This window comes from Phoxinus phoxinus (assembly GCF_949152265.1).
Source record: "Phoxinus phoxinus genome assembly, chromosome: 23".
Classification (NCBI taxonomy): Eukaryota; Metazoa; Chordata; class Actinopteri; order Cypriniformes; family Leuciscidae; genus Phoxinus; species Phoxinus phoxinus.
This window is the reverse complement of record NC_136898.1, coordinates 5,948,776-5,961,855: the sequence shown is the minus strand read 5'-3', so window position 1 is coordinate 5,961,855 and position 13,080 is coordinate 5,948,776. Positions and strand designations below refer to the sequence as shown.

Sequence of the window (13,080 nt, the reverse complement as noted above, 5' to 3'; positions counted from 1 at the left end):
TGCAGTCTTGGTGAGCATAAGAGACTTTCACTCAGTTAGTTGGTTTGGGACCAATTTTATTAACTTAGCTTGAGATGTCAGAATGCAATGTATAAATTACTGATCACATAATATCACATTACCTGCTTCAAATGCTTTATTGATCTTTTTTGCTTCAATGTCTATTTGGATGACACAGAGAAGCTGAGTTTGGTGAGGATTTTGTGGAGCCTTCGAGTCTTTCTTCACACCGTTCCTCTTAGATGGAAGTTCTCCACAGACACTATTAACTCCCTGTTCTTCATCCTCTTGTTACCTGTTAACGGATATCTTCAAAAAGACATGGTTCTCTCTTCTGTCAAACACTGAGGTGTAATGCTGTCAAAAGCTGTGAGAGAATAAGGAGAGTCTGTCTCACCATCATATAACAGGAGAGTCCAGCCTTAATGAGGCTCATTTGCAGTCTGTCATGTAATATATGAAGCGTGTCCTCCCGGCTTTAAACGTGTCAGTCTGATCTACACAACACTGGCAGTTCCCAGACAAATCAGAAGCTTCAGCTAATAAAATGGTGCTTTGCGTGCTGTGAAAGCATATGTACAAAAACACATGATTTCCTTTCTTCTGTCAAAACACTGCAGTCACAGAGAGTAACTTCATTAAGGGAGTGTGTCTCGATATAAAGTGTACGAGTCCAGCCTCCAACCCAAAGACAGGTTCAACAAATGGATCATGTAAAATAAGGACGGTGAAATAATATAAAAGGCACATTAAACTGTAGAACTCCTCTTTATTGTGCCGTGCAAGTCTTCAATATCGTTAAAGATGCACAAAATTCAGGAGCACTGAAAACAAATCAAGAGTAGTAAAGTTCTGGAGCTCTTGTGGATCAAATGAAAGTCTGATTCACGCAAGAATCACTTGATGTGGATGATGCTGAAAAACAACATATGCTAGCTAAATTAAAAATATAAAGCGAAAAAAAAAAAAAAAGTACAAATTGTACATGTTTTAAGTTGCAGACAGTCTAAAAAAATAAGATATCTGAAACACCCATGATTCATTCAGATTCACAGTTTAAAAAAAGAAAGTAATTAAAAAAAAATTTATAAATATGAAACCCTGCCCATGTCTTTGTGAAGTGTTTAGTTTCAGAAGTAATCTGCGGCTTTCCTCCGTTTGGGCAGCTGTAGGAGGTTGTCTGTGATGGAGGCCGGGTCCTGGGCGGCCGGTGTTATGGCTTTTCCGGGCGTTGGTGTGATGGAGGAACTGGTCAGGCCTCCGAGAGGAGTCTTCGAGCCGGCACCTCTGTGCGCAGGTGATGGGGTGTAGCTGGCCCTCAGGGCTTTATCTGTGTATTTACTGGACGATTTGTTCACTAGACGCTGGAGGGCAGGAGACAGCGCTGCGGGGCTCAGTCCCTTCGGAGTGAGGCTGGAAAAGAGTAATACGTATAAATGATCAGGAAAAAAAAAGGTCTTTCTTCAAAAAAAACCCACAATGCAATTCTAGGGAATTAAAATCCATTTAAAAAATAAAAATAAAACAAGAAAATGAAAGTTTGATATGCTGAGTGCTGTTGTCATTAAAGCAAAATTCTTGTTCCATTTTTCAATTCAACTTTTCACTCAAATTGTTATACTGATCATTCGTAAAAAAAAAAAAAAAACCTGATTAAACTAGAAACAAAGGTAAAATATTAGCATTTTTTACAGTCTCAGATTGTATGCCTCAATGCTTTTTCTTTACCTGGCAAGGTTTTCAGTGACTTTGCGCAGCGCCTCCTGTTTCTTAGCTCTGTTTTTTGCTGCAGCCTCATTGGCCATTTTCAGTCCCAAACGCTCTCTTCTCCCAGGCTCTGGAATCTAGAAAGCATCCATGCAAATAAGCATTCAGCATTTTTACTGAAATGTTGGACAGTCAATTTTATGTTTTTATTGTTTTGTTTTTTTAAATTGAGGATCAATAAAACTGAAATATTGTGTTTTTATACACAAGTGCATGAAAACAGTCATTTCTATTTGCTAGCTAGAGATGAACTGAACCTTGAACGATGGGCCGTGACTTCTCTCCACAAGGGGCGTTTCTGAGCCGTCCAGACGAAACGGGGTGCTTTCGATCTCACCCCACGTCATCAGCGGAGACTCTGCAACACCTTAAGACCAAACAACAGGTTTCCATTCAGAAAAACATGACACGTGTACTTGTATATGAGTGTTTGACAACTCTAGTGATAAGCTATGATATCAATCAATCAACTAATAAATAAAAACAGTGTCCTCTCTCTTAACTCACCAGGAGCAGGGGAGGCTTCTCCCTCAAATCCGTAACCATTTACTTTGGGGGATTCATGAGCCAGGAGATCTTTGCCGTCCGGACCAACCTTGCCTTGTTTAAACTAGACAGAAGGCAAAGAAGAGAAATACGCAATTAGTTTAGTTATTTTTCATTAAAGCGTTTTATGATCTGAAGCTGACCAATGAGATGCAGGAATCAGTGTCACCTGTGCATTGAGCGCAGCAGCTTGCTGGATTTGGGATTTGTTCAGAGCTTTAGAGAAGGGGTCGATATCAAACCGTGTGTTCTGGTACAGGACCTCCCGTGGCTTCTTGAACAGCGTGTCGTCTCTTTCACCTTTTGGGGAACAAAAGAAACAGGCATTTTACTGTAAGGCTCCTTGCCTATTAGCTTAATTTACAAATGTAATATATATAAAAATAGTTAAGTACATATGTTTAAGTAATATATATTTTGTGAAATCAATACTTTTATTCAACAAGGACACGGCACATTAAATTGATCAGGAGTCTCAGTAAAGGGATTTATAATGTTATAAAATATTTCTATTTCAAATAAAATGATGTTCTTTTAAACTTCAAAAAGCAATTTGAGTGCAGAGAAAAGCGCTACATAAATGTAATGAATTATTATTATCAAAGAATCCTGTAAAAAAATCTATCACAGTTGATTTTCCACGCAAATGCTAAGCATCACAACTGTTTTTAACATTGATATAATATTTTTTTTTTTAAATGTCTTATTCAAAACACTACCCAGGCCTACTCATCATCATGGTATTAATAGTTCAGAAAATGTAATGATAAACTTATGGGGCTCCTCAATGGCAAACTTTACCGTCAGGATAGTACATGAGTGCATTTTTGGCCTTGTACTGCCACGTTTCCAGTCCTGCCTTGGTGCACTCCAGCGCCTGCTGCTCTGAGGATGGTAGAGCAAGGTTCTGCTCATGCCTCTTCAAACGACAGGACAACAAGCATCATCAGAACTCAAAACACTCAACGCCACAAAACTCAATGATATGCATTATGCAGTAGCTATTACTGTGTTGTACCTCTTTGAATTCATTCTCCGCCTCATAGAGCCACGAATGCCTCAGCTTGTTCTTGTCCTCCGCAAGCTCCATTATCTGCTCAAAGGATGCGTTGTCCTCACTCGTGTTTTTAGCAAGAAAATGGTCCAGGGATGGAAGGACCTTTTCACCATCTTTTCCAGAAAAATAACACAGAGCACCAGTAGCATAAATCATATAGCTTTAAAATGATCAAAAATAATCAGTGTTCAGCAGAATTTGCAGTCACTTACCATCCTCTTTTGCTGATCTGTGTTTGCTATGTGTAGACGAGGGAGATGCACTTCGGCCATCTGGGGTCTCAAATATTGAAGGTGTCACGTCTAAATAGGAATAAAATGATGAGTCAGCAGGTAATTGATGATGTGCAAAACACAGTAGTGATTGTCAACCATGCACAGTAAGAAGTGTCACTCACGGGGCACATAGGTGCGCGGGGTGTATTTAGCCATCGCTGCCCCATATTTGATGGCTATTTCTCTCATCCGCTCCAGATCTCCGTTCTCCTCCGCCTCCAGATAATCCTTCTGCGCTTGAAGTTTGGAGACATCTGGGAAAAAGTCTCTCTGGATGATCTTCTCCAAACTCTTCAGAAGACATTGTGACAGATATATGTCATTAGCAAACCCAGACAGAATAATCTATGCAGATATAAGTGTGTTTAAAGGTGACACATGGAACTCAAGCTGCTGTTGCTGGGGCTTTGGTATTTTGTGTAAACTTAACTATGTGTATGGTGTTGATGGTCACCGCCTTTTTAATAATTAAAAACTGTTCAAATAACACATTTCAAAACCAAACCAGACTGACATTAAAACGGTATAATTCAATGAATTATTAAATGATTAAGTATAATACTATGAATTATTGCAGGGCATACGTTGTATATAATAACACAGTATATTGTCTTAACTTAACTTTACCTCTATATATTGATCTTCATCGAGAATCTTTCTCTTCGGCCTCTCTGTCTCTTCAACAGGATTCCTGACAGCGACTGTAGTAATACCAGACATCAGACTCAAAGCTTTCTCTTTGGACTCATCCATATTTCTATTTTAATAGATTAAACTCTTATTTTACAGTGAGCTAAAGCACAGTTACGCAAGACGTTGTTTACGTTAGCCTCTACGCTAAGTATTCGTTTTTTCTCTCTAATTGAATACCATTGGGATATCTTTGCCTATTATATCACAAGCTCGAGGTAAATGTTGGTGTTTACAATCACTTAATCAAGAATAATAACGAAAATCCATTTAATAACAAATGAACGTCGTCACATCGCACGCAGGAACAGTCTCTTCTTCGTCTTCGCATTATTTCCACGGAACAAAGAACCACAGAGACTCTCTATCGCCACCTATTTGACTAGCGATCGCATTTGCATATACTTTGATATAAGGGATAGTTCACCCAAAAATTAATATTCGGTCATCATTTACTCACCCTCAAGTTGTTCCAAACCTGTATGAGTTTCTTTCTTCCGTTGAATTCAAAAGAAGATATTTTTGGTAACCAGACAGTTGATGGTAGCCAATTCCTAAGTATTTATTTTCCTACTGTGGAAGTCATTTACTACCGTCAACTGTTTTATTACCAACATTATTTTAAATATATTCTTTTGAATTCAACAGAAGAAAGAAACTCATACAGGTTTGGAGCAGCTTGAGGGTGAGTAAATGATGACAACGTTTTTATTTTTTGGTGAACTATCCCTTTAAGTAGCTTAGCATTTCTAGTACACGTAAACAGTACACCCCCACAGTGAACGTTGTTAAGCAATAAACATATTATTTATTTTCAGTCTATAAGTGAAATAAAAAGAATGCTAGTTTTCAAAGCCTTTAATACAACTTAAGGCAAAAAACACCACAGGTGATGTGAAAGGGTAAATATTTGTACTAATAGACATCACCACAGTGAATTAATCACAGTACATGAAAACAACTGTTTTGTATTTCTGAAATGTTATGTTTAAATATGAAAATGAGCCATTATATAATTAAATATGCACAGATTTGCATACATTTCTAGAACAGAAATCTGAACGTTGGATAAAGTCATGTTCAAAATTCTTGTTTCATTTTGTTGACATACTGAGGCCTGGTTTCACAGACAGGGCTTACAATAAGCCAGGATTAGGCCTTAGTTCAATTAGGACATTTAAGTAGTTTTTATTAAATGTGTCTTAGAAAAAAAATAAAAAAAATTACTGGTGTGCATCTTGACACAAAACAATGGCACTTACATATTTTAAGATATATCAGTGCAAGTTGCTTTTATTTAAACCAGCCCAAACATGCATTTTAGTCTCAGACTAGCTTAAGCTTTGTCTGTGAAACCAGGCGCAAGTGTAATAAAATAAACTCCTAAATGTGTATTTTAAATGCAATCTTTTCCAGGTCTGAAAGAAGCAAAATAGCCCAAAATCTCAAAACTGACCAATTCTACTGACAATGGTTTTCCTCTTGCCTTAATAGATAATATTTCACATGAAGATACGTTTGCATTTAACTAATAAAAGATGCAAAGCTTCAGAACCCTCAAATGAACCACACGACTACAGAAAATGACATACAGTACAAAATAAAAATTAAAGTCCAACAACAATATGTTATGGAAATCAACAGAGAAATGTCTGGCTGAAAGAACATGAAAATGAATATGTTTTTGCTCCCTATTTACATCTGCCATCGTGTTAAAGGGATAGTTCACTCAAAAATGAAAACTCACCCTCAAGTTCTTTGTTCTGCTGAACACAAAGGAAGATATTCTGAAGAATTTTTGTAACCAAATGGACCCCATTGACTTCCATACAATTTTTTTCCCATACTATGGAAGTTAATGGCTACCGTCATCTGTTTGGTTACAAACATTACAAAATATATTCCTTTGTGTTCGACAGGAGAAAGAAACTCACACAGGTTTGGAACAACATGAGGGTGAGTAAATGATGACAGAATTTTCATATTTGTATCTTAACAGTCTAAATGATTCATTGCCATGTGTTAAGTTAAATACAGAAGCCAGTCTGTCTGAAACTGGTTGCAATGGCATGTGACCAACATACATGTCTGAATCATTTCCAGTATGAACAGAGGCAGAACTAAAACAACTGCATATTTAAATCAAATATAACAGTAGTACACTATTAAGTGGACGGTGAGAAAAAAAAATTGGTATTTTATCTGGTTTTCCTTTACAAATATACAGTAATTCATAAATCAAGATACTTTTATTTAAGAACGAAAATTACTTAAGATATTATGTCTTGTTTTCTGAAACCTTTATCAAAATGAAGCGAGTTTATGCTTAAAACAAGAATATCGGTCAAAGGGACCAAGATGCTCTTTTGTTACACAAGTGAATGTTTCTAGATTTAAGAATATTTAGATATTTGTACTGGAAAGCTTTTTGTTGTGAAGTGAAAACTAAACCTTGTTTTTAGGTGAAGTGTGTAATTTTTACAACATCAAACAGAATGAACCTTTTTTAAATAAACGGAAGCCCACAGAAGCCATGCGTTTCTATTTTTCTGTTATGCTTTCGTGAGATCTTATCCTTATTTACGCAAACACGCTTGATGCTGCTGGTTTTAAAAATTACGCACCTCAACTTTAAGCTTTTATTGGTCACATTTGGTCACATTTGGATATTATTTTTCGGAATTAAACCAATAAATACAGACTGCTGAGACACGATAATAGAGGCCAAGTGTAGCAATGATCGGCGCTGGACCTTTTTTGACCCATTAGAAGCTCCTTGGCAAGTTTATCGGTCACTGTGAGGTCAAGAGCAAAGGCACATGTTTCAAAGCAGCAGCAATGACATCACCGCAAATCCAGCATGGTCACACTTCCGTCTGTGATGATGACGTGTTGACTAGCCTGAACACAAAACAGACACAAAACTTTTGATATGGTGCAAATACAATATGGCGGCAGGACATAGATCATTCAAATTGAATTAAGTAGTGAAGTTCAGTGTTTAGAGGTTTCTTAAAATCAGGGGTTTTCAATCTCTCAGATAGATGGACCCTGTGTCGCACAAGGCTGCGTCCGAAATCGCGTACTCTCTTGAGTAGGTACTTATTTTGGTCATCTTTAGTAATAAGACCGATAAAAAACATGTTCTATAAAGTATCAGTGTGTGTGTAGTATGTAATCCGGACATACTACATCTGTCATGTTGTCACTGTCATGCGAGCTGCCAGCATCAGTTGCGTTGCTTCCCTGCCATTCACAAATCATCTCCCGTGGCCTCATGGGATAGTAAAGTGTCCATCGTTTGCACACTTCAGAATCTCGCCAGAAGAAGTAGGTCATCCGGGTACTTTTTGTCTACTCTTTAATGAGTACCGTGAATTCGGACATACTTGTTTGTTACATACTGTTTTTCGCCTACTATATAGTGTGCGATTTCAGACCCTGGTGGCTGGCTGCAATATAGGCCCGAGCCAAACTAAAAAAATCCCATTATCACACTGATGCATGTTTAGGTGTTCATCTTTCCAGTAAGTTTATTTTTAGTTGAAAAATGGCTTGTTACGTCATGACTGACAGCTGTGTTGAGATTGAGAATGGGCGGGAACCTGAGACAGCGGCTGCATCAGAAACTGCATACTAGTGTAGTGTTCTTTTACTTTTTTATTATGGCTGCTTTAATATTTTGAATTAGCTTTTATCTTTATATTTTTAGTTTTCTTGTTAATTGTAGTTGAATTTTTAGTAATTTCGTTTTCGTACATAAAATAGTATAAGAAAAAATATTTAGTTTGTATTGTTACATTATTACGTTTATTTTTACTATATTACTGCTGTACTGTATTGTTTATTTAGATATTTTATTTATTAAATTAAATGTATTTGTTTTAATCAATGTTTTCTTTTTGGTTATTTATTTTATTTATTTTTTACTTATTTTTTTATATTTATTTTTTCAGTTTTTCTTTATACTTTCCCACAGACCCCCTAGCACTCAGTTTGAAACCCCCTGGGTTAACTCACTAATAAGGCATTACTCACGGAGAACAGGGGCGGCTCCTTTGGATGTGGGTGGAATCCTCTTTGTTTGCAGGAAGAGATCTCATCCATCCCGTTGTCTGTCAGCCGAAAGTAGCCCGTCCTGGAGCACATGTTATCAGACTGTTATTGCTCCATTTTACCTGCTAACTATCACCCAAAATAACTAGCACAACGCATAGCTGAAAACATACTCGTTAAATTTAGGTGAGCACACAATGGCTATAGACTCTGGAAGCATCATCTGATAAGAGCAATGCGTGTGCATGTCCACACTGGATAAAAAGGCCGTCTGGGTCGGATGGGTCTTACAGAAAAGAAAAAGAGAGATTGATTATTGACAAAGCTACAAAATTGTCATATTATAAGTCATGCTTTCAGTATAGAAAACTCCATACATGAATCCAGCCCAGTGTAATGAGATCGTTCTGATCCTGGATCAGGAAAAGTTCCTCCTCGTTCTCTGTGTCACAGTAATCTGGTCCTCCACTCTGCTTGGGCACGATCACGTGTGTGACTGTGAAGGCGTTCTTCATCTGCGAACACAAGCACACTGTATTGTGCTTTCCTTATAATACAACAGATTTCTTCAGGGTCAGTTAGTAAGATTGCAGTTTGCCCAAATTAAATTATATTCAAGACTTTAAAAAAAATATTAAAAGTTTGCCGTCAGAATTTTTTTTTTTTTTTTTTTTGAAAGAAATTAATACTTTTATTCAGCAAGAATGCATTAGATTGATCAGAAGTGACGGTAAAGACACTGATAATGTTAAAAAAGATTTACATTTCAAATAAATGCTGAAAATTCTTTCAAACTTTCTATTCATCAAAGAATCCTGACAAAAAATGTATCACAGTTTCCAAAAAAATTAAGGAAAAAAAACTTAATATATAATTTTTTCTTATTTAAATTAAGTAATAAATTAAAGACAAATACTACCTTTGTATGAATACAATTTAATAATAATAATAATTAAAAATTTGTTACAATAAGAATGTGCTTAGATGTCTTATTATTACATATAGTATATTATTTAAATGGTAAATTATTAATACATCATGGCAGTATTATCTCTAAATTACGCTGTTAATTAAAAATTATGTCTACATTAGTTAATGCATGAACTAACAAACTAAAAAATAATTAATTTTTATTTTTACAGCATTTATTAACCTTTGTTAATGTTAGTTAATAAAATGTCCATGCTCATCGTACTTCACAGTGCATTAACTAATGTTAACAGGTACAACATTGAATCTTAAAAATGTAGAAGTAAATCTTGAGATTATCATTAACTAAGATTTTCATGAAAACTTATTGTAAAGTGTTACTATTAAAGAATATCCAGAATACAACGTAAACAATCCAGAGGGATTAAAACAACTAGAACTTGGGGTAAAATCTTCTTATTGTAATGTAAATATATATGTATAAAAAATATTTTTTTAAATATATATTTTTTCCCCTTAAATTTTGGGATGAAATATAATCCATACATGCTTTTGTGAGATTGACCTAACTAGAACTATATTACTTATGTCAGTTTGTTTGTGTCTGAAAAAGTTTGGTACATACCAGCTTGCCACAGAGAATCCCACAGGTCTCCACCGCCCGCGCTGTGTTGGCATCTGCTAGCTTTAAAAACCGTTGGCACAGCTCGGCGGGGACAAAGAGCTGCCGCAAGCCGTTTACCAACACACCTAAGGCAACACACACACCATATAATCTCAACCTAATGACAGGACAACAGAGTAACAGGACTGCCACATATGTCAAGCGATGAATAAGTGCAAAGCTCTCACTGTGTCCTGCACTGACTGGAACGCTAGGCTTCAACGCGCGGTCAAACGCTGGGAGGCCTGAGCTTGGAGAGACGTGGTTTGGGGTTCCTCCGGGGGGCGTCAGTGGTGAAAACGAGGCCTGTGGAGGTCCTGGTACGTCAGGCACCAGGAGGTCTCGGGGAGAGGTGGGTGACACCGGGACGCTGAACTCCTGCACTATGCGCTGGCGCTCCTTCTCAAGCTCCTGCCTGCGGATCATTTCCTCGAAGGCGCTGAGCTGCTGCCTCTCGCGCTGACGCTCCTGCAGCTCGGCCAGTCTCTGGCGCTCGGCCTCCAGCTCCTGCTGCCTGGACACTTCTCGAGCCTGGGCCTCATCCTCTGCTCTCTGACAGGGTTCACACACTCACTCGTCAATAAAAACACATTTCAATTAGTTCGTAGGTGTAATTTAAGCCCCTAAATGTTACTGTGACTGCAATGAACCCACCTTTTGGACAAGATATTCGGCATGTTCTTTATCGTACTGCTTGAGAAGCAACTTTTTCAGTTCCTCGGCTTTCGGGAAGGCGATTTCCTTTAATTTCTGGGGAAGGAAAAAAAGGGATGTTAGTTAGCTAGGGAAATTCTCTCACATGAAGCTTTAGAAAATGTCCCCAGAAAGAGGAAAATCACATCTTACCCTCATTGTTTCTTTCTTCTCAGGAATGTTGGCTGTTTTATAATCCCGATGTCTAGGAAGTTTTTCAATAAACAACCTAAAAGGAAGTAAAATGCATGAACATTATTTAATTATTTCAAAATATAGTTTATTTTTAATATTTAAAAAAACATGATTTATTCTTTTATAGATATTTATTATTTATATATAATATTTATTGTTTTTGTTAATATTATTTTTAATCTATTTAATTTTTTTGTTTATCAATTTATTTCTAGTATATGAAGAAATATATTTCTAGTAAATAACATATCACTCAAATCAGGGGTTTAAACTGTATTTAGACATCCTAAATTTAGTTTCTCTCTTCTCAAGAATGTTGATTTTTTTTTATTCCTGATGTCTTGCAGGTTTTTCAATAAACATCCTAAGGAGAAGTAAAACGCATGAAAATTATTTTATATTTTCAAAATATTTTTCAAATAATATATATATATGTATAAAATAAAATATATGTATAAAAATATTTATCAATGTTATTTTTAATCCATTTAATTGTGATGTTTATTGAATGTTTATTTGTAGTATATGAAGAAATGTATGTCTAGTAAATAACAAATCCACTTAAGTCAGGGTTTAAAACTGTATTAAGACATTCTAGATTTTAGTCAAATGTCTGCAAAAAACTGCAATCTCAAAATATAAAAATAAATGGAAATAAATTTAGTTTGACCTCCTGAGGTTAACGATCAATATTTTATCATGATGATTGAGCATTTAATAGGAACTTGACAGAGAGTTTTAGACCTGCTACTGGAAATCACCTTTTTTTTACATCAGGAGAACAGTATAATGAATCTGATATGTGGAATCAATAACCAAACTGCCAGGCAATTGACACTTTCCGCCTGTTCTGGCTGTACTTACGTGATGTACTTATTGTAAAGAATAAATGCATGCTCGACATTCCCCTCGTCTGCATAGATGCAGGCCATCCGGATGATCTCCATCCCTGAGCGGAAGTATCTGCGGGGCGGCACATCCTCGCTGACGTCCACAGAGCTGCCCAGTTTGGTGAGAGCCCGGACCCTCTCCTCAGACGTCAGACTGGAGTCACTGTTCTCAGACATGCTGTCTCCTGCCTGCAGATCAATAAGACACTCAGTCTCACTGCACTGAGTCTGACTGATGATAAAGCTCCTTACTATGGGTGGAGTTATTTCTATTGTAAGGTTAATGATTCATAAAACAGTAGTTTATACTGCAAGCCAGGGATTTCAAAAATTATTTGGACACTTTAAATGTCTGAAGGCCATTGCATTAGATATGAAATCAAGTGTTACTGTAAAATGCTAATAAATGCTTCAGGGTCTTTTCTCAGAACTGGTAAAGGTGTTGCTGTTTTTATTTTATTTTTTAATTCATTGATATACATTTTAAATGTTGGTAAATTGTCTAAATTATTTTTAAGGGCCTTTATATGTAATTATATATAAACAATTGTACATTAACACGCATTATATGTAAATAAGCTGCGAGACTTCATGAAATACGACTTTAAACTTTAACTTTGACTTAAATGAGTCTGGTGGCACCATTATTGACAGGCCAACCAGCTAAAAACAATGACAGTAAGATTAGTCTTGCACGAATGTAAAATAGCTTTCCTACCTGATTTCACCACAGTCCTTTACGCTTTCAACGACGCTTTGGTGTAATTCTCTTACATATATTCGTCATATTTAGACATCGTGGAATACAAAGCTTGATGTGTAATATCATAACACTTCCTGCATCGTATGGAAAGACCCCGCCCACTTCAGTCAGCTGATGGTGACGCAATGCCTCAGACTGACCAATCGCGATAGACTTCCACCATATTTTTAGATCTCCTGGCTTTTATCATAGACAGTATGGCTTTTATCACTATGATGCTTGTACTTTTTCTATAATAATGAGCTAAAAAAGCTCTTATGTACCGTTATTACCGTATAATATATTAATTTATATATTTCTACACTAATAGGCATTTCTTTATTTTCGAAATCAAACAATGCATTAAATTTCCTATTATTAGTCCCTTTATTGTGTGAGCTTAATTGTGTATATTCATAAGCAAAAACGCTTCAGACCTTTAAATTATAATAAATAAAGGTACTGTTTCAAATTACACTATCAACTTGTATACCAATTATTTAGAACTTTTTAATGTCAATAAATCGTTTTATGAATCAGTTTTAAATTGGGTTATGGTTGTTACCATAAAAACA

The 13,080-nt window shown here is 36.2% G+C and overlaps 2 protein-coding genes across 3 annotated transcripts; both read right to left on the bottom strand.

Moving 5' to 3' along the window:
- Positions 1-22: 22 nt before the first annotated feature.
- ess2 (ess-2 splicing factor homolog) lies at positions 23-4,719 on the bottom strand. Its single transcript, XM_079598719.1, has 10 exons — positions 4,273-4,719; positions 3,768-3,936; positions 3,583-3,672; positions 3,332-3,483; positions 3,115-3,232; positions 2,483-2,613; positions 2,275-2,377; positions 2,025-2,134; positions 1,729-1,844; positions 23-1,413 (listed from the first exon to the last, which is right to left on the bottom strand). The coding sequence occupies exons 1-10, from the start codon at positions 4,396-4,398 to the stop codon at positions 1,131-1,133; spliced, it is 1,398 nt and encodes a 465-aa protein (XP_079454845.1). The 5' UTR covers positions 4,399-4,719; the 3' UTR covers positions 23-1,130.
- A 406-nt stretch (positions 4,720-5,125) lies between these two features.
- stambpa (STAM binding protein a) lies at positions 5,126-12,687 on the bottom strand. Of its 2 annotated transcripts, none has more exons than XM_079598643.1 (10): positions 12,482-12,687; positions 11,738-11,952; positions 10,832-10,907; positions 10,640-10,735; positions 10,174-10,537; positions 9,947-10,071; positions 8,769-8,906; positions 8,565-8,677; positions 8,374-8,473; positions 5,126-7,236 (listed from the first exon to the last, which is right to left on the bottom strand). In XM_079598643.1, the coding sequence occupies exons 2-10, from the start codon at positions 11,938-11,940 to the stop codon at positions 7,180-7,182; spliced, it is 1,272 nt and encodes a 423-aa protein (XP_079454769.1). In that variant the 5' UTR covers positions 11,941-11,952; positions 12,482-12,687; the 3' UTR covers positions 5,126-7,179. The 2 variants fall into 2 exon arrangements, with proteins under 2 accessions (XP_079454769.1, XP_079454770.1); XM_079598644.1 differs by having other exon boundaries at positions 11,738-11,948; positions 12,482-12,631.
- Positions 12,688-13,080: the final 393 nt, after the last annotated feature.